Below are 24,830 nucleotides of genomic sequence, written 5' to 3'. Positions count from 1 at the left end.
CTGAAGACTAGATGCCAACATTTGCTTTGCAGAGAGAAGTCTTTCTTGGTGAAAATTAAGCAGTGCTTTTCTAGTTAGGGCTAGTCAGAGAGAACTGCAGTGTCAAAAGCCCCCATGTTAATACAGCTGGCTTCTCTTCTGCATACAAAGTTGACTACAAGCATGTGGACAGCTTCTGCCAGACCCACATACCCATGTATCTTTCCTGCCTGACATCTTTGGGGCATCAGGTACTGGAGCAGGGGCACTGCTGAGCACCATCACTCCTGGTGACTCCATCCCGTGCAATGAGGAAAGACACACCCAAGTAGTCTGGTATGGCTACAGAGAGAATAGTGCCATGTTGCTTAGGCTCAATGGGTATCAGATACAGACATTGATATCTGTGGTATTTGAAAAGGAAATGAACTCTAATCTTGATTATTCTTTTTTTTCATGAGGTTTAAAAAATGTACCAGAAATAATTTTCACAGCTGTTGTTGATTTGTTAGTACATGTGTCCCCAAATCTCCCTGCTGTTTGCTTTATGGTTTACAATCTTATTTTCATTTTTTTAAAGAAATGTTTTTTCTCTCCCCTGTTGTTATATGAGACATCCACATGAACAACAGTGCAATGAGGAAACTGTCTCTGATCACAGTCCTGTCAAGTGTGCAAAGCAAACAGGCACAAAGAGAGCAGGACTGTGTTCCCCAGCCCCTCCTGCAGCTCTGCTCCTCTCACCCCGGCAATGGCAAACACCAGCTGAGAACTGTTTTAATACATTAAGGACACCTCCTTTTTGTCATATGTCAGTTTCCTTCACCTGAGCAGCTGATACAATGGAAAATAAGGGCAGCTTTCAGCTTCTAAATCCTTTCAATTTGTTCAAGCCCAAAAAATTGATCATTTTACAACTACGTGAGATCAGTTTAAAGCAAGATAGGACCTCCAGCTCTGAACCTTGCACCTCTTAATCTTTGGATTGTACTATTTTCTCCGTTATCATATGGAATGGTGAGCCTTAACAATCATCTGCATTTTCATGGAAATACAGAACTGAGGGAGACCATGCTTATTTTTGTTAAACTATTTGTCTGAGTCTATGTTGGAGCTGGGATTGTTTTGGGGGAGGGGAGGAACCACAACCAGTGCTGGCTGCAAGCAAGCAGAAGCTCTTCTCAGGATGGAGTGGGGTTGGATTCCCACAGGTTGTCACCCAGCCTGAGGTAAAGCAGTCTGAAGTGCTCCACAGGAAACCCTAAGAATTAAAAATTACATCCCCTCACTTGCCTTCCTGCCTTCACAGTCAGGCCACTCTGAGGGATTTAATCACAAAGCCTACACCGGTGGGAGAGCTGGGGGATTTTTTGGGGTTTTTAATTGTTGCAATTATGTAATTGAATAAAAGACTGCAAATTCTACAGTGCTACAGGAACATCACAAGTAATGAAGTATTTCTCCACAGGCCTAAAATGTCATTGCATGAATAACATGTGTCACTTGATGGATGCCTCCAAAATTGCAATTACAGTCAATGTTTCAACTGGGACACTGAAGCACAGGTCAACCAGCCCGTTTGAAAACATATGCTTCAATTGCAAGCTGCAGCAGTGTAGTCACAAGGATAAGAGCAGTTTGGAAGCCCTTAGCTGTTTCTCCCAGATGCTGTTTTCCAGGCTTATTGTAGCACTGCACGTTTAATGTGTACACGTCATTCAAAAATCAAGACTGTCAAATGAAAGCATGATGAAGCCTGGGTGAAGCCTTCTGTGGATGTGCATTTTGTAACAGGGCTAAGCTCAGAGAGTAAATAGCTCTGGTAACTGAGATGTTTGCCCTCAGTGTGCTCCAATAAACTGATTTACCTTTTTTTTTTTCCCCCTTTTTTTAAAAAAGAGCTGACGCAAGTTTGTCAAAGGGAGTTGTTGGGTGTAGCAGCTGTTGATTGGTTCATCTGATACACTCCCATTTGTCTTTAAATCACTGTCCGACTGCTCTAGGTTGCACATGAGCAAACTTTTCATTGCAGGTGCAATTCCTAAAAGATACAACCTGCTCAGCAAGCGAGCAAGAGAACCCATTCGACTCAGAGGTAAATCTAAAACTCTTTTTCTTCACAAATTTGATCGATGTACTTTAGATGTTGGCCACCTGTATAAAATTGAGAATTAGAAGTCCAATTAAACTGTAAATATAAGTGCAGTGTGAAGAATTGGTTCCTTAAGATTTACTGGCATGCTATGTCAGTATGTTGTCAAATATCTTTGGTATTACTTGAAGAATTAAATTTAGCTCTTTTTTTCCTTTCTTTTTCTTCCTTTTTTTTCTTTTTTTTCCCTCTTTTCTCTTTTTCTACAGCAAATCAAAACCTAGCAAACCTAGAAACCAGAGAAGCAGCAAAAGGTGTTTAAAATTGACCAGACACTTAAGAAATGAATTCTTGCTTTCCTTTGCAGCCCTTGACTAACTTCTGAGAATGTTTTTTCAAAGCTCTTGATTTACTTGGCTGTTATTTCTGTAAATAACTAAATTTGTGATGGCAGGCTTTGCATGTTAAGTGTTTATTTCACAGTGACAACACTTATTTCGTATTGAATTAGCTGCACAGATACTAATCTTACAGTCACTGTTGATAATATGAGAAACCTGGCAAAATCTGTTACATCAGATACCATGCTAGAGCTTAGAAATCTTGATACTGCAAAATCTATTAAAATGTTAGTCATAGCTGTGACCTGGCATTATTTGCCCAGTGGTTCTCCATTCTTTCAGTGTCCTAACCGCACTGGATAGAAGTCAATAACATTGTGAAACCAAATGCCAAAAAATTTGTAATTTTCTGAATCGTTGCTGAAAACTGTTACATAACAAATTATGTAGAGGAGTACTTGAAGATCAAAATAGTTTTATAGGGATAAATAACTTCCCTCTAATAATAGGTGAATCTCTTTTGCACCAAGTATTTCCATTTCAATGTCATAATTCAAGGAAAACAAAATCTCTTCTGTTCAGTTAAACGCCACAAGAAAGCAAAACTACCATTACACTGACGTCAAGTTGTAGAGCTAAGAGATTTTTCTTAAATGCAACCATAAGTGGAAAATATCCCGATTTTAACTAAAGGGAAGGAAGAAGAAGAATAGACTGTTTTGGTTATTTCCAAACTTACACATTTCCTATGTAGGGAAAGGAAGTCGTGATTGATTTGGATGCCTAAAACAGGGCTTGGGCATCAAATTCTGAACCCTGATACAGAAAGCATTAAATCTCAGAGAAGACAAAGCAGATGATGAACTCTGGGGTTTCTTCTCAAATATCATGTGCTAAGCTTCTGGCAGGACCCAGGCCTGCCTGATCTTGGTGGCTGTGCTCTGTCATGCCATCACCTCGTTGCTGCCTGATCTTTACCCAGAAGCAGCAGGTCAATCAGCATGAACCCCTGCAACTGAGCATGTATCTACCAGTGCTGGCAGTGGGCTTGGGCACAGTACAGTGTGCAGTTAGAGCCAACGTTTTATTTTAAATAAAGCCAGCTTGGCATACACAGATAATACATCCCTGTGTTTCTAAATAACATTTTGCAGGAGGAGCAGTGAACTAAGAGGCACAGGGCAATTCCATTTCCTCCTCAGGTGAACGGGTAGCAGCTCTACCCCTTTATATTCCTCATGGGGAGTATGTGCTACTAGTACCTCAATATCCTGCCAAACCCTTCAGCTCTTGCAGCATTAGGAACATGAAGATATGGATTTGTACCAACTAAGGAACAGCTCTGCCAACTTCTGCTCAAGTTCAAAGGCACCACTGGTTGCAGGATTCAAATCTAGCACCAAGCCTGTTTCACAGTTCTCATCCTGCTCAAATTTGTGCCAGTGGCTTTCAGGTCATGGTTGACAGAGTCCTTGTGCTTTACCAAAAGAGGGACAGATTCTCAACAGATGTAATTTTGTCACCTGACTCTTCATACCTTCACTAGATTACTTGTGTAAGTGTTTGATAGGAAAATGTTTTTTGCTGTAATAGCTTTCCAGTAAGTTTTTTTGCTCCCTTTTTTAAACTGTGTTTGCCCTGTTACACAGAATTTCCTCCTCAGTCTAATCTCTGTGTAACTTAAGTCCTGGAAATTTTTCTCCTTATTTTTCCTCTGTTTCTCAGCTCTTTGAAGACCTGTATTTTTTTGGATTGCCACGTCTCACAAAGATACTTCTCCAACACACATTAGGCAGTATTCAAAAGGGAGATTTTATTCTTTGCTAGAACAGGGCTAAGCAAATTCAGATTTGACTGCTTTTTATGCCACTCATTAAAATTACCATCAGGAATTAGAAAAACTCTGTTTGTCATACAGGGTAATGCTTGCATTTCAAGACAGGTCTGTGAATGAAGCCCCTAATTAGGAAGGCTCCCTTTGGGGAAGGTTGTTATTATTATTTCTGCTGGAGTTATTCCAGAACCCCCCCAGCCACTGAAATGACAGTGCTGGCACCTTTTCCCTGATGCCCAAGTCACTCACACCCTCATGCACAGCATAATGAAGTAAACAGACCCACTCTTTCTGGTAGGAAATCTCCTAATGCACTGTTTTATTGCTTTTCCTTTTCAGGTCTCATTTAACAGAATGGTCTTAAGTAAGAAAGAAGGAATTAGACTTTAATTTTGGGCCTGAGGTCAGTTTTAGCCTCCAGAATTGGTATTTAAAGTTTACATTTACACTTTAAGCCCAAGCACTCTAACATTGTGCCACCACAAATGCATTTGCAGATGTTCTTGAGAACACTATGTGATGGGTAGCAGAGAATGGTGAAAGTCTGGCCACCAAACAAGGACCTATAAATGCAAAACTAGAAAAAAAAAAGGCTATAAACTAATTGCAGGTTTAGTGTTACAAAGAGCCAGACACAGAAATTATTTCTTGCAGTGATTTCTGATATTGTCATTACATAGAGCTGGATTGTACTTAGCATGTGACATTTATGAAAAATGCAGTGGATCAAATCAGAGATTGCAAGAGAGCAGGTAGGGTGCCAGGAGTCTGCAGTTCTGGGCTCGAATGTGCCAGCAATGGGTTCTCTGGTCTCTGCTAGCTCCTTTCACCAGTGGTGCTCCCTTGTCTTCTCAGCTGTGAAACAGAAATATAAAATGTATCAAGTACCACCTTTGAGAAGGTAAAGTATTGTAAAACCGCAATGTTTCTTGTAGCATTTTCTCCCTGAATCTGTCAATGAACAAATTAATCCTAATATGTATCTGCAGTGCAGCACAAAACTCTGAAATCCTAGAGGTGGAGTCCGCTTTGTAACTCCATCTTGTACAGTTTCCTTTTGCCCATATAGAAATAAAGTGGAACATTTATTCAGATGATTTTTTTTTTTAAAGGCAGAAATGTTTCTGACGAGGGTAAAAATAGTCAGCCTTCTCTCCATGTAACAACTTTGTGAGAGACAGACCTTCTAGTCATGGGACAAGTAAGAATTAAAGACAGATATACTGAGAACCAGGAACTGCTATATCAGCATTGCATCTCCTAATTATCAAAGTGACCACACGGAGATGTACATCTCTGTCAGATCCCAGTGAAAGGGGCAAAGCTTCAAAACTTTTAAACCTGTGACAACATTAATCTTACAACAAGTGATTTAAAACACTGCCCATTTCCCTTAAGAGCACGTGTGTCTTGAAGCAGTAGTAGAAAAACACCAATACACACCTTGTAATTTCCAACAGCAAGCACTTTTGCATCACCATCCATTAGAAATTATAAAAAAAAAAAACAGTTCAAGATATTATTTTCGTTTGGTTTTATAGTTTTACTAGGTGCTGCACATCCACTGTGCACCCTACCATTTCAAGGGAGACAGAAGGACCAAATGCTGGCATATAAACGTACATTATGATTGACCAGAACTTTCCTGGTCTACAACAGTTTCTCCTCTTAATGCTATTACAAAGAACAAACACAAACCCAATGATTCACACTGGTTTATCTAATTTGATGAAAACTCTAATGAGTTTCCCTGTGTTTTGTTTGCAGAACAGAGTGTTCTGGCAGTCCCCACATGGTAGGGAGGGCCGGCAAGCAGAGGGCACGGTGCTGTTTACCCTGAAGGGGCTCGTGTGTGTGTGTTGGAAAGCCCTGACCGCTCTAATGGATCGCATGGAGCTGCAAAAAGTCAACATCGAACTTGATGATCAGAGCAACAGCGGAGAAAGCCTGGAAGACAACTACACAGAGATGGTTGATTCAGAAAAGGCTGCCATTAGGAGGTAAGCATCTAAATGGGAAGGCTATTCTGTTAAGGCTAGGAAGCAGTAATTGGAAAGCAACCTTTAGTGACGGCATCTGGGGTTAAAAACACTTCCTAAGTGATCAGTATGATTGTTGAGCTAGTATTTTCCCTCACCTCTGGCCTTCCTTGCCCCTTGTCCTGGAGGATGGTGTACCCAGCACAACAGGGGCAGCCCCAGACCTCCCTTGCTTCTGCAGGCTCCCAGCCCCCATTTAGCAATTTCCAGCCACTCCAGTCAGATAGGACACATGTGAGTTAATGCACTCTCAGGGAAGTGGAAAATGAGTATGGTGAGAGAAGTAATGGTTCTCAGGGTACAGTATGGAGGGCAGAAGCTCAGTACTCCCGCAGGGACAGCTTACCCTCAGGCAGTACCCACCATAGCACCTGCACAAGACATCTCAAAACTATCCATAAGCCTACAGCTTGCAACTTGCTAACCCCCCCTGCACATATCTCCAACAGGGCAGTTACAAGGCTCTTTGTTCCTCAGATGTCAAGCTCAGCTTTAGTACAAGCTCAAGCTCAGATGTACATGCTCAGCTTTAGCACAATGCCAGCAGGAAGGAATTGTTACTTTCCAACATGTGCAATCAGCTATACATTGATGATTACTGGGTTTAGACTGAATTCCAAGGCAAAGCAAAGATCTATTGAACATGGCATTGGACAGAAAAATCTTACAGGAGAAAAGAGGAGAGTGTTTGGATTTTTAAGTATTCATTACAATGTCACAGGAAAGATTTCATCAATGACAAAAGGCACTACTTGAACATAATGTTTGTCATAAGCCTCACCTTTTTTTTTATTATTATTTTTTCCCCTATGTTCAGTCCATTTGCTAATGATGATGCAGAAAGTCAGAAGTTCCTTACAAATGGATATCTGGGTAAAAAGAAATTGGAAGAATATAAGGAAGAATATGTAAGTTTTATTCATTTTTAAGGGTAATTAAAAAGTAAACCTTATTGACTTGAATCTCTTTGCAAAAACTTAAGTGAAAAAAGTCATCTGAATTAAAACAAGAATAATAAAAATGGGGGGGGGGCAGAAATCAATAATTTGGAAATGTATTAGATAACACATTCCTGTAGAGGCTGGCCAACATAGTCAGTTGTCTCTATGTCACCTCAGTCACCTGTTGGGAATGTAGACCTCCTCTCTACTGAGACATGGAGAGAGTGGGAAGGGACAAACATCTACCAACACAGCTGGCTTTGAGGGTAAAAGACTCCTTATGATAGCAGGAGCCTGTGGACTCAGGAATCTGGACAAAACTCTAAGTATCAAAAGACCAAGACAGGGAAAACTGGTGATGAGGATAATCTGTCTGTTGTGCTCAATGAAATGCAAATTAATTGCTATTTTCTGTTCTTTCTCCCAACAGCACCGGGGCAGAGCTTCCTTTGGAATGTCCTCTTTCAACCTCAGCAATGCCATTATGGGCAGCGGCATCTTAGGGCTCTCCTATGCAATGGCCAACACAGGAATTATCCTTTTTGTGTAAGTACATAGAAAGGACAGCAAATAAAATAAAAGCAGTGACCAGGAGCTAAAGTTTTTTTAGGGTTAGAGAGGTACATTAAGTGTGTTTTATTTGCTTAAAATTTTTGTAAGGTAATCTGCAGCGAAAACATTTTAGCTACACTGAAAGGAGCCATCTGCTGCTGACAAATGAATTTATGAATTTATGTATTTATTTATTTTTAGTCCTGTTTTATAAGGAACAAAACTGAATTGATACTGTGCAGTCAAACCCAGAGGGGAAGAACAGTATAGCCATCCTAAAATAACACCAGCATTCTTGCTGGCTCAGTATGGGAATTCAACAAGGGAAGTCAGTCAGCCATAAAGCAGATATTTACATCATCCCAACTACTTAATCACTGTGTGGAAATGGAATAAGAATGTCTGAAACAGCAGCGTGCTTTGCATGCAAAACAACTCACAAATTTATTCAGATTTAATGTTACTCCCTCAAGTCTTTCCCATCTATGTGCACAGCTGACAGCTATGGTATGTGGGTGACACACAGTATCAATACAAAGTGGTTTGATAGACAGTAACAGGTAGCCAAGAGAAGGTTTTTAATCTATGGCTAATCCTGTAAAAGAGACAGGCTGTAACAAAAAAAAATATATATTTTTTTTAAAAAAATCAGTTGGTTTTCTTGTTATAGTAACTGGGTTTAATTTTAACAGAATGCTTAATTTTAATCCCTGCTGATGCTGGAATAAGGTATGACAGGACTGTATGATAACAGGGCATTGCTTTATAGTACTGAAATCTAACAAGCCTTTAAATCAGGTTACTTGGCCATCTTGATACAATTTCTTTCTTTTGGAGATTGTGCAAGTATGACAGCAACAACATTTTAGATACTATGTGTAGCTTCCAGTTGCTAGGAAACACTGCTTGTTAAGCCAGGAGAATTTTTAACTGAAAATTAATTGTAGATGCAAAAGATGTCCTGGATAAGTACTTCCCAGCAACTGCATTCAAATGGTTTAGATCTAGGTTTTGCAGACACAAAAAAAAGAAAATGAAAGCCAGTTCTAAAATTGTTTGCATTACAGTCAGAAAAATGTAGAATATTTTTTTCTTTCAGCTTTCTCTGATCACTTATACTAAGTAGTATGGCCAAAAGTTATCATTGGAAATAAAACTATGATACATCAAACCTCACTAGAGGGGAAAAAAAGGCCTTTGTCATATCTTTATTTTTAAGGCTCTGTTCATTCACAGGCAGCTAAACAAAATCTGATGTGAGCCTAATGATATTAGCACATTTGGCAACAATAAAAGAAGGAGTAATGATAAAGCAACACTATGGGTTATTAAAAAGCAGAAACAAAGGAGGTCTCCACCTGAAGCTTGCTTCGTTTTCTATCCTGTTTCCATACTTTCTGCATGAGAACATTCTCCCTTTGGGTGGAGGAAGGAATACATCCACTTGCTGGAGGTTCCTCTGTTTTCACAGGTCAGGTTCTACTGGGACAGAAAAAAATCCTTTCTACTGAATGGAAATTGTTGGCCACATTCTAATTTAGATGATGCTGGCAGCATTGTCTGTTTTTCTAATTTACTGTTCTCATGTTCCTCAAGTGTCTTCATGCTGGAAGATGGTCTAAAAGTTGAAAGCAAAAGGAGGGCTCTTAAAACTCAGAAGCTGTACAGAAGTTCCCATTACATCCTCTCCCAAAGGGGAGATTTGCAATGGCACGGAGCGTGCACTGAAGCATCAGTTCTGCTGCCTGGCATGAATGTGCAACCAGGATAGTGTTGTTTTACCACAACTAATATATCAGGACACAGGGACCTTGTCAGCTGCACAGGTGGCCCTGATCAAGAAAGATGACAATCTTGGCAGAACATATTGAGACCTCAGATATGATTCCCCCTTACCATATTGCATGAGCTCACAGCATGAGAGATGATCACAGGATGTTAAGGGTTGGAAGGGACCTCCAGAGACCATTAAGTCCAGCCCCCCTGCCAGAGCAGGGCCACAGAATCTAGTGCAGGTTACACAGGAATACATCCAGGGGAGTCTTGAAAGTCTCCAGAGAAGGAAATTCCACAACCTCTCTGGAGAGCCTGTTCCAGTGCTCCATGATTCTTACAGTAAAGAAGTTCCTCCTCATGTTGAGATGGAGCTCTTCCTGTGCAGGAAGCATAGATAAAATGTTTGAATTAAAGAGAGCAGCTTGGGCTCTACAAGGAGACTTGTGACTGAAATCCTCAGCTGTCACTTTAAAGAGATGCTAGAACACATCCCTTTATTTCTTACAGAGGCACAGAAGAAATCCAAAAAGTTGTTCATTCACTAAGGTGGTTACAACTTTTCTAGCTCAGAAGCCAAACCTGACTTTTGAGGTACTATGAAGGCTTGTAAAGGAGATCTGTTTAAATACAAGACTCAGAAAATTTTGAGTTTAGCTGCTGAAATAATCACCTCCAAATTAACATATTTGTGGTAAAAAATTACATCAATAGACACAAGAGTATTTATTTCAATATATTTCAGTGTGGTGGGAAGCAAAGCTATTAACAAGTGCCTGTTACAGAACCACAAAATCAGGCAGTGGCAGGGGTTGGAAAGGACCTCTGAAGATCATCCAGCCCAACTTTTCTTGAATCAAAATTTGAGTCAAGCTGCAAAATTAGGCATGGATTGTGGAATTTTCTTTCTAGCATGACATAATTTAATATATTGATAAGATAACTTCTCTTTGAGTTATGAATTTACTTCAGTGTTTCCACTATCTACACTTCAGACAAAGACTAACTTTTGCTAAGCAATAGTATTGAAAAAGCCAAACCCTTTCCACAAATCTAGTGGCATTTTAAATGGTTCTTATATCAATAATTTTTGGCCACTCCTGCATTTCATTAATCACTTAATTTCTTACATCAATATACAGAAGACCTTATTTTCAAAATAAGGTAGCTTCAAATCCAAAATCCACCAGTTCATCATAGCTACCATATTATGTTTTGATTTCTATTACAGTTTAAAAAAAAAAAAAGGTACATATATATATGCTCTTAAAGATGCTGACTTGGTGTAGTGGAAGGTGTCCCTGCCATGGCAAGGGGGCTGGAACTAAATCATAGAATCACAGAATCACCAGAGTTGGAAGTGGCCTCTGAAGGTTATCTAGTTTAACTCCCCTGCCTCCCCCACCACCAGCCTTCACCTTCCCAAAGCAGCTTCTGCTCCACCACCACCATTTTCACACCCATCTCAAAGCCAGGGGCAAGACCCTCAACCAGCCAAGATACCACACAAAGGAGCTCAGCCCTGGTAAGAGGGCCCAGCCAGCACACATGGATGATATTGGAGTGGTCATCAATTCCCTTCCTACCTAGCCAGGGGGCCACCAGGCCCCCTGGCCTTTGTCCCCAACCCAATCACCTGGTATGCACCATGAGGACTCACCAGTGATAAGGAGAGGATCCCTCCACCCAGATGGGCTCAGCTTGGGGCTTCTGTCTTTCCTGTGGGGGATTAAAAAGGGGAGGGGGCAGGGAGGGCAAAGTGGTCACACCTGGGGTGGGAGGAGGCTCTGACAGAGCCCAGGTGCCATAGGATCTTGACCATACAAAGCCTGTAGCACGGTCTGTCTCTCTTAAAGAAAGAAACTTCATAGAAAATTGTGATTGTTTGGTAGCCACCACCTGGCCCCAGGGCCAGTGTCTCTTAGACTATAACTCATTTATGAACTTGGCTGTCAGTGTATCCTGTATCTAAACCAAACTGCATGTCCAGTGGAGAGGAAGGGATGGGAACAACCTTCTGTTCTTCCATGGAGTAAGGCAGATCTGAATTTCCACCTCTCTCATGTTATCATTGCATCCCCTTCTGCATCAGCACTTGTTCAGGCTGATGCCAACATGGTTATGGTAATAAGATATTCTGCCCATGGTGCTGTGCCCTGAAAATGTCATACAAACCTACACTTTTCACCAGCAGTTCACAAAAGGCAGATAGCTGAAATCACATAGGATGCAAATGTTGTGTGGAAGGAACATGGCAGTAATCAGAACTGATGAATTCAGGCACCAGTACCCTCAAGCTGATTAAGCTAGAAGAGTATGCTGCAAGTGCTCCAGGAGCAGATTTTCCAGTGCCATGCCATGCTTTAGCGTTATGCAAGATTTCTAATGTGCTTTGCAAAGTGGTCATCTCAACCTAAACTCCACAACTTCATGATGCCAAGGCAGAAACAAAAAGTAGTGACTAACCAGGAGCCAGAAGTGAAGTTGTCACAGTCATGGTTTGGGGGTAAGGTGGGAGGCAGTGTTTAATAGCTTTAAGTAAGGAGAGAGATTCAAATGAGAGATCAGTGAGCCTGTAAGAGGCCAAAGACCTGACAAAGAGAAATCAGTTTACTCTAGTCAGGTCTTATTAAGATATAAGAGTCTGTCCTCATGGAATAACACAGAATTGGCATTTACCTGGACTTGATGGGCTTTTGGATTGTATAGGCGCAACTGCACTCACAAGTAAGCTACAGTTGACACTTATCTCTGTGCTTAGCACTGGGAGTCCAAAACACAAACTTGCTGAAAAGTGTTCACACCTTGAACTTCATGAGAATGAGCAAGCACACATTCAAATCAACTGAGTGTCTCTGATGTCCTGCTTGGGATTCTTATTTCTGCTTTGCCTTGCAGAATTTTGCTGCTCAGCGTAGCAATACTGTCACTCTACTCTGTTCACCTCTTACTGAAGACCGCAAAAGAAGGAGGTATGGTGACCAGGCTTTGACTAACTTAGAGTCCCTACTGCATGCGTGAATTTTACCTTGGAATGCAGCTCCAATGTTTCTGGTTTGGTTTGCTTGTGTTTGTTTCAGGATCGCTAATATATGAAAAACTGGGAGAAAAGGCATTTGGCTGGCCTGGGAAGTGTGGTGTTTTTATTTCAGTTACAATGCAGAACATTGGAGGTAAGCAACAAAGGTTTTCTAATTTCAATGCCTTTCTACAAAGCACAAGTGCATTCTTTCTTCTGTCTGGCTAAAATGGATCAGCCAGGTACAGTATGCACTCTACTGTAATAAGGAAGGACAAGAGGAAATTTTCCTGTCCTGTTTAAGCTCTCTGGTACTTCAGTGACTGGTGAAAGCTAGTTGGTTGGGATCTCTCCATGACCAGTGAAGAGCCTTCAATGATGGCTAAAATGTCTTGGCTGATTGTCCTCAAGGAGCTGATCATTTCTCTTCACTGAAGACTACACACCATCTGTTTCAGTTTAGAAAACATTACTCTCACCTAAAAGGAAGGGCACATGGTTCTGAGTTCTTCATAAAAGAAAGATTCTTCAGTAGTTCCTTTTCCAGCCAAATTTTATCCTTGAAATAAAAGTTGGGTTACAATCTCTCTAAGATGCTGAGGTGTGTGAGACTGACGTTGCTATGAAATATCTATCAAGCAACCTCCATCCTCTTAGATCAGGAGAGTACTTACCAACATGAGTAGTAGCGGTAGAATGGTGCATTCATGCCACAAACCTTATTTCCTTGTACTGCCTTGGAAAAGCTTTTTAGGAGACTGGAGAACACCATATCTGAAAACTCAAAGGAGTTTGTAATTTTTTCCAGATTTCATAAGGAGAGGTAATTGAAATATAAATTAAATGAACCATTCATCAATTAAATATATGCAGATTTTTTTTTTTTTTGGTGATCGCTCTCTTGAAACTTGGCATGTTTTGCATATCGCCATCGGCAAATCATTGCTGTTCTTTTAGAGCAGCTTTGCTACCCAGACATTTCTCCACTGCAAGAGACTTTTTGATTTTGTTCATAAAAGATCCTATTCCTTTCTCTCCCTCCCTCAAGCCTGGATATCAATTGTAGATGAATTCGGAAAGTAACCATGCTTCCCTGTTAAAGAGGAAAAGCTGTTCCTCTGTTCCTCTAGCTCTTTTGTCTAGACTGATCCATATGTCTCTAAAGACTTCTTTGTAGCCAATGTAAAATAACTGAAAAACCCATGCCCTCTGGCAGCATATTTAAATGAGATGTATAGGAGTCTACCCTTCCATCAGGAATCTTGACAACTAGATGGCTTTTTTATATATCTAGGGAGTAAAGAACTGGAATTAAAAAGCTGTGAATGGGAGGAGAAACATAGATGAAGAGATGTAGAAGCACTGACAACTAAAGTCACTACAGAATCTGGATAAACAGGGTCCACTGGGGGGGAAAAACCCCCACAAAAACACAAACCACATTTACAACAGAAAAGCAAACAGAAAAGTTAAGAGTATAAATTTGATCAGAACAGTGATTTATGTTGTTACTTCAGTAATAACTATATAGTAATCTATGTCATTCAGCACATGTTCATAACAATGTCATGAGAACATAACATCTCCTTAGTCACAGAGTTATTTAAACAAAACTCATTTCTCTATCTTAGCAAAAAATTGTTTCCCCAAAACAATATGTTTTTAATGCAGGATTTTATTTTTTTTAAACAGACTATTTTTGTTGGAACTCTCTCTGACAATGTTTGGTTGGGATTTTTTTTCAGCAATGTCAAGCTACCTCTTTATTATTAAATATGAACTACCTGAAGTGATCAGAACATTTATGAAACTTGAGGAGAGTTCTGGGTAGGTATCTTTGACCAACCTGAAGCTCATATGAAAATTTGTAACTTTGATGTTAAATCTAGTGATTGAGGGGATTTATTCTTTCCCTGTAGAGAGTGGTACCTAAATGGGAACTACCTCATCATACTCGTAACAGTTGGGATTATTCTTCCTCTCTCCCTTTTAAAGACCTTAGGTAAGCTTAATGTCCACTTAACATAATTTCTGTCTTTTTGTTTAGGATTGTGAATTTATTGTTGTTGTTTGGGTTTTTTTCTTGCCACACAGGTTATCTTGGTTATACGAGTGGGTTTTCGCTGACCTGTATGGTTTTCTTTGTCAGTGCGGTAGGTGACTGTCTGGATATTGCCTCTAAGCAAACAGAGAGACTACTGTAAACTGTGCAATGATGTTACATTTCTTACCATGATAATTTAAAGGGGATGTTAAAATAGCAAATGAATCAGATCAACAAGCTTATTGATGAATTAAGCCATAGAGTCATAGAATTGTAAGGGTTGGAAGGGACCTCAAGGATCATCTAGTTCCAACCCCACACACCTCACACTAGATCAGGTTGCTCAGAGCCACATCCAGCCTGACCTCTAGGAATGGGGCTTCTACCACCTCCCTGGGCAACCTGTTCCAGTGTCTCACCACCCTCATGGTGTAAAACCCAATCCGAATCTACCCACTTCTAGTTTTGCTCTATTCCCCCTAACTCTATCACTACCTGACACCCTAAAAAGTCCCTTCGCCGATTTCTTGTAGGCCCCCTTAAGATACTGGAAGGCCAGAGTAAGAAAAATCAGCCTAAAAAGAAACACTTGAGAATAAAAACTAAAGTAGGACAACAGCAGAGACAGCGTAACAATAAATTCTTGCAAGAGAAACAAATGCTAGCACTTGGTTTCTTGATCCCCTTCTTTCCTGTCTTTCTTCTATGTGACTGTTTATATTTATGTGGGCATGCCCTGGATCTAAGCGTAATCCACTATGATTGTACTCTTCTGATGACATTGTTTACTCTTCTGTAGGTAATCTTCAAGAAATCCCAAATACCCTGTCCTCTTCCCATGGTGGACCACGGGGTTGAAAACTGGACCTCCACCAACAACACAGTGCCAATGCACCTGATCATGTTATCAAATGAGTCTCTCAGTTCTGGTGTGAATTTCATGATGGACAACACAGCTGGGCACTTGCCAGGACCTGAGGAGCCCAAAGATACCTCCTCCATGAGTGGTGTGGAATATGAAGCACACAGCGACAGTAGTGACCTGTGTCAGCCAAAATATTTTGTGTTCAACTCACGGGTAAGTGAAATTCTGTAGAATTTATTTTTAGCCATTGTACCACAGCTAAACTGCCAAAAGTCAGAGGTACAGCAGTGACCATTCTTACTAATGGGAGCTTTATTTTACAGACTGCCTATGCAATACCCATCCTGGCATTTGCATTCGTATGCCACCCTGAGGTGCTACCAATATACAGTGAACTGAAAGAGTAAGGTTCTTAAATTTTGTCCCATACTTCCAGTTAACCATAGCTACAGACCACTTTCTACATGTGCTGCATCTGTTGCAGGTGTGTAGACACCTGCCTGCTAATGAACTATTGCTTTACATAGTAGTAGGATACTGGCTTTTCTTTGACCTAACAGTCAGACATTGGTGACAGAGGACCACTGTTCAGATAGCCACAATGACCAATATTTACTTAGGAAAGCAGAAATCTGGACAGTCCTTCAAATGGTGTGAAATATGTTGGGGAACTTGGTTGCATTGAAACAGATAATTCTGGTTTCTAAAAATATCTTAATGAGTTCCATGTATGGGTCAGATGCTGCTTACTTTTAAGGTTTCTTGGGTGTATTACACAGGACTTCACCTAGCCTCATTTTGCTTATCAAATACCAAAAATCAAATACAGTTGATTAAATCAGCACAGAGCTGACAGATGGGAAGGGTTAAGAAAATGCATTTGTTCAGCAGCAAGAATTACATGACAGGAGGCTGTGTGCAAAACTCAAATAGGCTAAGACCCATTACCTCCTATTAAAGCAGGTTTAACCTCAGAGGAAATAGACATTCTTAACTGACTTGGGAACACGGTTCCAGGTTCTATAAGCTGAAGATTTTCTTACACCAAATCTTTAATCACATTACTTCTTTAAAAAAAACAAAAAAACCCACTGACCTGCAGGAGTTTCTTGAACTGCAGAACAGCCCTATGTAGATATAAGGGTGTGTTCATACACAGCTCACTGAAAGCTCATGTTTATTGCTATTACCAGCCCTGCAATTTTAGATACTCCTTTTTTATTTATTTATTTAAGACATACAATTTAAGACCAATAGTATATGTGCAATTATATCCAAAACAATATAGCACATTTATGTGTTGCCACTAAGTGTGCACTAGAAATGGAGTTTCAACTCTGTTTTGCAAGCCTGCACAGAGCTGCAACGCATCAAGGGCTCCCTAAAACCAGTCTACTTTCTGTGAGCTTACTAGCTAGTGTCAGTAGAGCTATGACTTGTCAGAGTAATTCTTGTACAACTAGAGGCTTTACAACACTTTGTTACTCTCTTTCTCTTCTACTTCAGTCGCTCTCGAAAGCGGATGCAGAATGTCTCAAACATCTCCATCACTGGCATGCTTATCATGTATCTTCTGGCTGCCCTCTTTGGATATCTCACCTTCTATGGTAGGTTAAATCCCTGTTCTCCACAGAATTTTCCCTCCCATTTTAAAGCAGACAAGATGGTTCTATCACACTGAGACTCAAGTGTTTTTGTATTTTCTGTAGGCCTAAATACATGTGTAAGCATTATTCAAATGTAACACACAATGTGTAACCTCCTGATTAAGCAATAAAATCTATCCAGCTGTCAGGCCGCAGGTTCTTCACTCATGAGAGACTCAGAGACACCTATCAGGGGGACCAGTTGTGAATCTCCTAATTTTGTAAACTCAGAGAACAAGCTGCTGTAAACTTGGCTCTTGGCAAAGGCCAAGAGTGGCCACACTAAAAATACTCTGCTGCTCAACTGTTTTACATGACATTGTTATGTTCTACCCACCCTAGATCTGACGCCACTAATTCAGCTTCATCTATGCTGAAAAACAGGTGCGAATCATTCTAGTGTAAAAAAAATATGGATGAGCTAAACTAACAGTAGGTAAACAGAGTAGCCCCTGTATTAGCACACCATTTTATGCAAACAGCACCTCTTTTTACCTCATTAGTTTCCCCATTACAGCAGGGAAGTAAATGATACAGCACAATCTGTTCTCTATCGCTGAGGCAAGAGCTGGGATGTCTGGGCAGAAGCCAAAGAGAGCTGTTCTCAGTTCAGTGAGTTGTTTCCTATTTTTTAGAGATACTGGAATACAAAGCATCACCTCAGATCTCCATTATTCTCATCATCCCTGAATGATGGGCTTGTACTGGTCAAGCTAGGAAAATTCCTCTTTTGTGCCTAGCCCATAGTGTGTATCTGATGACAGCAGCTGGGCCAAAGTCAATCTTATCTGGCTGCAGTATTAAAGACCTTTCTGCACATGCAGATATTGCTTAAGTGATTTAACTCCTTTCTGCTCCCTTTTCATAGGAGAAGTTGAAGATGAGCTACTTCATACATACACCAGAGTTTACACCTTTGACAGCCTCTTGCTGTCAGTTCGCCTGGCAGTGCTGGTGGCTGTAACCCTGACTGTGCCCCTCGTCCTTTTTCCTGTAAGTAACACAGCTGCCAAAGCTGAAACTGGGGCTTGCCCATACACTGACAATAAGTACTCATCACAGACTTTAACTGAAGACAAATAAGGCTGAGGTTTTTATTTGTGAGAGTCTGTTTTCTTATATGCAATTTGATCAGAGCAAGAAGCTTAGGTAGCTAGATTTGCAATCTGAAAGACTGAAATAAATCAGTTTCTATAAATAAAACAGAAATAAAGCAGGAGCAACCACTCTGTCTCCCCCTGGCTTTCCCCATGCTATATTTATCAGAGTAGCAGTGTCAGTACCAAAGATTTAGGGATATACTGAAACCATGCATGAGATTTCCTAATACAGACATAGGCACCTACTGTAGCATCCAAACTCCAGGCATGTGCAGCTCAGGCCATGTGCTGTGCCAGACTGCCAGACCTGGCAGACAAAGTAGAGGGGCAGAGACTCTGTGCACATTTCGCATGCTAGAGCCTATGGACAGGGCAGGAAGCCAAGTGCCAGAAAACACAGGCAATTAAGACTCAGACCATAGTCAGATGTCTGAGTAAACTTTGGAACTTCTTGGTACTGTTCACAGGAAAAAAAATGCAATATCCAGGGACAGAAAGGAACAAATCATTCTGCAGAAGCACTGACCCTCCTTAGGGATCAATCCCCACTTGAAGAGTAGATCTCCATGCTCCTCAATGAACAGGACGGTCCCTTGTGCCTTCCCTGGACTATTGAACAAGGGAGAAAATAGTTGATTCTGGTCATTAAGCTTTGGGAGGTGGTGTGCTGTTGGTATGGCATGTACAAGCCTGGGATGCTGCTGGCAGGCTCCCAGGAATCCATGTCACACTGCAGTGTTCCCATCTGATAAGATTGCTAACCCTGGCATCCTGCTGCTCTGCTGTCTTGGATGCAAACATGAGCTCTGCATAGGTACTGTTTCCAGGCTTGCTGACAAATACCAAAGTGTGGTGATCACCACTCCGGGCTGCCTACCAAAAAAAAAAAAAAAAAAAAAAGACCTGGTGTAAAGCATCCAGAGTGATCTGTTCATGTAGCTCAGAGCATTCCAGTGCTCTGCCTGGAATGTTTAAACCAGTGACTAAATGCTTAAATTAGACTTAACTAACTGATCGGTCTTCATGGGAAAACAAAATAAGGGCATTGCAAAAGCCAGATGTAGCACTTCCACAGATTCACAGATTTCGTCAAATTGGAAGGGACCCTCAAAGGTCATCTTGTCGCCCTTGAAGTAAGCAGGGACACATCCAACTAGATTAGGCTGCCCAGAGCCACATCAAATCTGATCTTGAATGTCTCCAGGGACAGGGCCTCAACCACATCCCTAGGCAACCTATTCCAGTACTTTACCACTCCCATTGTAAAGAACTTTCTCCTATGTCCAACCTAAATCTACCCTGCTCCAGTTTAAAACAATTGCCCCTTGTCCTATCACTACAAACCCTTCTAAACAGTCCCTTCCCAGCCTTCCTCTAGGTTCCTTTCAGATATTAAAATGTAGCTCTAAGGTCTCCCAGGATCCTTCTCTTCTCCAGGCTGAACAGCCCCAGTTCTTTCAGCCTGTCTTTGTAGGAGAGGTGCTCCAGCCTCCTGATTATCTGTTCCATGATCTTCCAAGGCATAGAGGTAAGTCTGAGAGGTTGCTAATTTCCATAGTCCTCTTTTTTCACTCTTTGTAAAAATGGGCACAATGTTTCCCTTCTTCCAGTCTCCAGGGACTTCACCTGACTGCCAGCCAGGGCTTTTCAAATATTTTGGAGAGTGGCTTTGCAATATCAGTCAATTCCTTCAGAACTCTGGGATTCCTTCAGAACATCAGGTCTCATAGATTTATGTATGTTCAGGTTCCTCAGGTGGCCCTGAATTTGATCTTCCCTTACAGTGGGAGCAGTTTTATCCCATTGGTCCACACCTTGTAGTCCTTTGACTTGGGAGGGGGATGGAGCAAGACTACCAGTGAAGACTGAGGCAAAAAAGTTATTGAGCACCTCAGCCTTCTCCTCATCTGTTGACACCAGCTCTCCATTCTCACTCCTCAAAGGGGGTAAACTTTCTTTAAACTTTAGCTGCTGGTTGTTGTATTTGTAGAAGACCTTTTTGTTACTCTTTGCTTCCCTTGCCAGGCCTCTAGCCATTCCTTGGCCTTCCTGACCTCATCTCGACACAACTAGGCTTTTAGCTTTCTGTATAATCATTTTTATACCTGAATAATGTGTAAAGGCTAAGCAGATACACACCATAAGAAAAAAAAGAACTGACAAGAAAATATCATTTGCTTGTAAAGCAGCATATCAAACAATGCTGGCATATCAGGACAGACAGCTCAGCAGATTTAATTACTCCAAATAAGCAGCACCGTTGTATTAACTACTTTTTTATCAACTGTCATATTTGTATTTTATCATAGTCAGAGTTTATTCTTAAGGGGAAAAAAAAATATTGCTTTGCCAAAAAAATTGCAGAGCTATGTACCATCAGTCACTGTAAAACTTTGGTTAGATAGCTTCATTTTAAGGACTATGTCACAGCAGAAATTGTACAGAAGATGCTGACAATAAGAGAACAGGAATGCAGGCAGCAGTTCTTTGGTGGCATAAAATTTGTTTACACCAGCTCAGGGGCTGAATAAAATTTTTGCAGTCTGCCTCCCTCTGAAAAACACAAAATGCAAAATTCATGCTGTTTTTTCAAATTATGAACTCCAAGTCTGCCAGAACCCCATATATTTATTGAATTGCCAAGCTCATCAGGAAACAGATCTCTGTTTTTTGAAAACAACCAAAGAGAAATGAGTTTTGAGCTTTTTTCAATGTAAAATACTTTGTTCATCTTCCACATTTCAAGTCTTTTAAGTTAATCATGGTACTTCAGAGAAAGACTGTCTCCAGCCACTAAAGGGGTTTGCTCTTAACCTTTTTCCTGCTTACCATCTTTGCTGATGAAAATACAAAAAAAACCTCCCTCTGTGTTGTGTGAGAAAGTACAGGGAAAAAAGGATCCTCTGCAAATAGCTTTTAGGTATACAATTTCCAAGTGACACTGAAAAATGTGCTCTTATTTTGAGAGACAGAGATATGTATATGTATATATTTAATGGAAATAAAAGAACAGTATGCTCTTTCTTTCACAAAAATAAATGACAGAACTCCCATAGGATTTTCAGAGGGATCAGGTTCAGGAATACAGTAACTCATATTTCACTCATGTATTTTTGGCCTGCTGATTAGTGTTCATAGTGGGGTCTTCTTTGGGGATGTTTTTTTGCTGGTATTAGCATCTTTCAGTTGAAGAGATTTTATGTCCCTTATTTCACACCCTGTTTACTTGACTTTCTTTTGCATTGCAAATATTTGAGTTTCTGCATTAAAAGGTGAACCCAGTTCTCAAGAAACCTACATCAGAGTGAGATTACATTAAGGGAATCAAAGACTGCAAACACATTTCTGCAGTCAGAATTTCTCATAGCAAAAGTAACTACCACAGATCATTTTTTAAAAATGAAAAGTGAAGATAAATTAATTACTGTTTTGCTTTCCCTGCTGGTTTTTATCTTACAGATCCGGTCATCTATCAGCACATTGCTGTTTCCCAAAAGGCCGTTCAGCTGGATAAGACATTTCCTGATTGCAGCAGTAATTCTTGCTTTTAACAACCTCCTTGTAATTTTTGTCCCTACTATTAAAGACATCTTTGGATTCATTGGTAGGTTTCATAAATACTTATTGTTTACTCTCTTAATTCTTTCCACAACATATTTATATTCATAGCCTGAATGACAGTCTCAGTTTGAGTCTTAGAGTAGAATAAACACAAAATAAATTTAAGATGGAAATAAAAATTCCAAAGCAGCTGGCAGACACAGCTCAATGCTACCCAACTTCTTTGCACACTTGCATGAAGCACAAGAAATCAAATAATCCCAACAGAAAAAAAGGGTAAGGAATTCCCATTTGACAAAAAAAGGCACTTGGTACATGTGAAGAAGAGGGAAATCTCCTTTGGTTTTCAAGAGTCTATAACCTGGACCAAATGTATTAATTTTCAAATAGCAACTTTCCCCAGAAAAAGGAGGAAAGTGACACACTTATCATATACACAGCTCTCTCTCTGTCTCTTTCTTCTGGTTAGTTAGCATGGAGACTCTTCTGACCATGAAGAGTCTCCATGCTCTGAGCTGCTGAGGAATCAGGGATGCAGATGCCCTTGAGAAAGACACTTGAATGGGCTTTCTGCCTTTTTCATATTTTATACTCAACACAGGCAGCTGTTTTGCTCATCCCCGCTTTTTACACCTGGGTCACCACATGGAGAGGAGAAGAATAGGTACTTTCAGGGCACAGATTATGTCTCTTTTCAACACCTGCTTTCCAGGATCATAACTTCCTGGGAGCACCTGTTTGTCCTTGCTTCACCAGCTCACGTAGAGTTATCCGTATCACAGGCAGATATACCAGTATGAACAAGTCCTCTTGGTAACAAGTTGTCTCTCTGGGCGTAAGTGCCTGTTCAGACACCTATCTCTCTTCACAAATGCTGTCTACAGACAGAGGTCTTTGTACAGGTAGGCTTGAAAGAGCAACTACCTCCCCACACGCTGTCTTTTGCAGGTGGGACACATTGCTTACATGTCCAAGCACAGCACTCAGCTCTTCTTTCCATTACAGGTGCTTCTTCTGCTACAATGCTGATTTTCATCCTCCCTGCTGCCTTCTACCTGCGGCTTGTTGAGAAGGAGCCCATGAGGTCTCCCCAGAAAATTGGGGTAAGGGACCTGGCAGCAACCGCAAAAGGAAGGGTGGGTGGGTGTGTGCATTCCACTGGTCACAAATACTCAGACCTTTGACTTGCAACATCCAGCAGTTGCTCATAAATGGTACTTTCTCACTCAAAATACAGGCCTGGCAGTGTGATTCACCTTAGCAAAAAGAGCCAGGCTTCACAAGCCAAAATCTTTATTGCCCTACTGATATACAACATAGTCTAGGTTAAGTCACTAGAAAAGGGCTTTAATTTAATCCAATCTAAGCTCTAGTTAACACCTGCATTTGCATAAATAATACCAAAACAGCACATAAGGTGCTGCTGCTTCATGCTAGAAGGCCATCTGTGGATTAACAAGATCTGAGGTCAAGGTTAAGAAGGAAGTTGTGCTGCGGAAATAATTAAGTAATAGTGAACTCCTCACGGAGATAGAACCATACACCTACAGGACACACATCTGAAGGTCTATCATTTACACACAGCAGGTGTTTATATGTTATGCTGGACTGCCACATTTGCACCTTTCATCCTGGATGTCAACAGCTCTCTACACATTTAACAATATTGCCCAGGAGATGTCCTTTGAAAATTTCATCAGAAGAGTCACTGATGAAATACCTCTGCAGGCACATAATGTAAATAGAAGCAGATGTACTATATATATACACATGTTCACAAAAATCATGGAATCATGATGCTGCCAAGTATAAAGGACAAAGGTTGTTATCATAATATTATTTCTGATGATGACTTTTGGAGCTGCTAATTTAGACACGGTGAATATTTTTTGATGTGTCTTTGTTCATGCTTCATGCTGCTGCGTTAGGCACACCTAGAATTTCACACCCTGCACTGAGATCACATACAACATTCACCTTTGTGTTGCAAAGCACAATATTAAGTGTGTGGGAGGATTACGATAAACTAAAGCCCTGCTAAAGTGGAGTGACTATAAGCATCTCAGTCACTTGAATATATACAGAAATGCCTTCAGAGAAAAGAGATGGGCTTACCTGTTTGTCTAATAGGGATTTAAAGGATTAACTCTGAAGATGTTCTTGATTCAGAGCCAATGATCATTCATTGAAAGTTGGTCAGTTTTTAAAGAAAAACTGTTCCTCTGTAATACTTTTTATTATTATTATTTGTAGTAATAAAGTGGGGGGGAGGGGTGTTTGTTTGTTTGCTTGGTTTTTTTCCAGATCTAGTCTTGTAAAGCCTGAGTTTCTTGGACTAACTTTGATTCATATAGCCCTATATTACATTAGTTGGGCTTTAGTCACAGGGAATTACCCAAACTCATGCCCTGGATGTTGCATTAAATATGGTTGCAATGGGATAGTCTGTGAACTACAGTCTCTTCAGTCACTCACTATATTAACAAAACTTTATTTTCCAATTGCAGGCTCTAGTTTTTCTCATAGTTGGCATAATCTTCATGATTGTGAGTATGACTCTTATTGTAATGGACTGGATTTACAGTTCCCCAAGTTCCAGACATCACTAACGTGCAGAGACAACCAAGTGTTTTTTATACCATAAATGTTCCTATTGTGTGCTCAGAAGGACACCAAATGGGACTGTTATTCCTAGCTAGTAACTGCAATATTTTGAAGACAGTTTCTGGTAAGGTCACTGTACTCTATGTCATTATTTATGCATTAGGAACCTGAGGTGAAATGAAATGTGTGTGGTATGGATGCTTACTATTTTCAAAACCAAAATAACTGTGTACATAGTCCTCAAAAATACCTTGGTGTCATCCTTTTCAACCTCTCCCATCATGCTAGTAACCACCATTCCTAGAGCCTTGGGAAACTCATAGATAGAAAACCATCTATTGCCTTGTTTTCTGTCTGTAGCTCATGGGATTGGCTTCCAAGCTTCAAGAGAAAGGGCACAGTTTCTGTAGGGGATCTGAAAATTGACTTATCCCTACCAA

The 24,830-nt window shown here is 40.5% G+C and overlaps 1 protein-coding gene across 1 annotated transcript; it reads left to right on the top strand.

Annotated features, from left to right (window-relative positions):
* Positions 1-6,127: 6,127 nt before the first annotated feature.
* On the top strand, positions 6,128-24,395 carry SLC38A4 (solute carrier family 38 member 4). The gene is made up of 15 exons (XM_054399538.1): positions 6,128-6,246; positions 7,103-7,193; positions 7,657-7,772; positions 12,450-12,523; positions 12,632-12,724; positions 14,316-14,397; positions 14,490-14,572; positions 14,665-14,723; positions 15,414-15,692; positions 15,803-15,882; positions 16,986-17,086; positions 17,994-18,118; positions 21,685-21,829; positions 22,792-22,889; positions 24,294-24,395. The coding sequence occupies exons 1-15, from the start codon at positions 6,128-6,130 to the stop codon at positions 24,393-24,395; spliced, it is 1,647 nt and encodes a 548-aa protein (XP_054255513.1).
* Positions 24,396-24,830: the final 435 nt, after the last annotated feature.

Source organism: Indicator indicator, chromosome 3, assembly GCF_027791375.1.
Source record: "Indicator indicator isolate 239-I01 chromosome 3, UM_Iind_1.1, whole genome shotgun sequence".
NCBI lineage: Eukaryota > Metazoa > Chordata > Aves > Piciformes > Indicatoridae > Indicator > Indicator indicator.
Note: the sequence above shows the minus strand (reverse complement) of the source record. Positions and strands in the feature narration are given on the sequence as shown.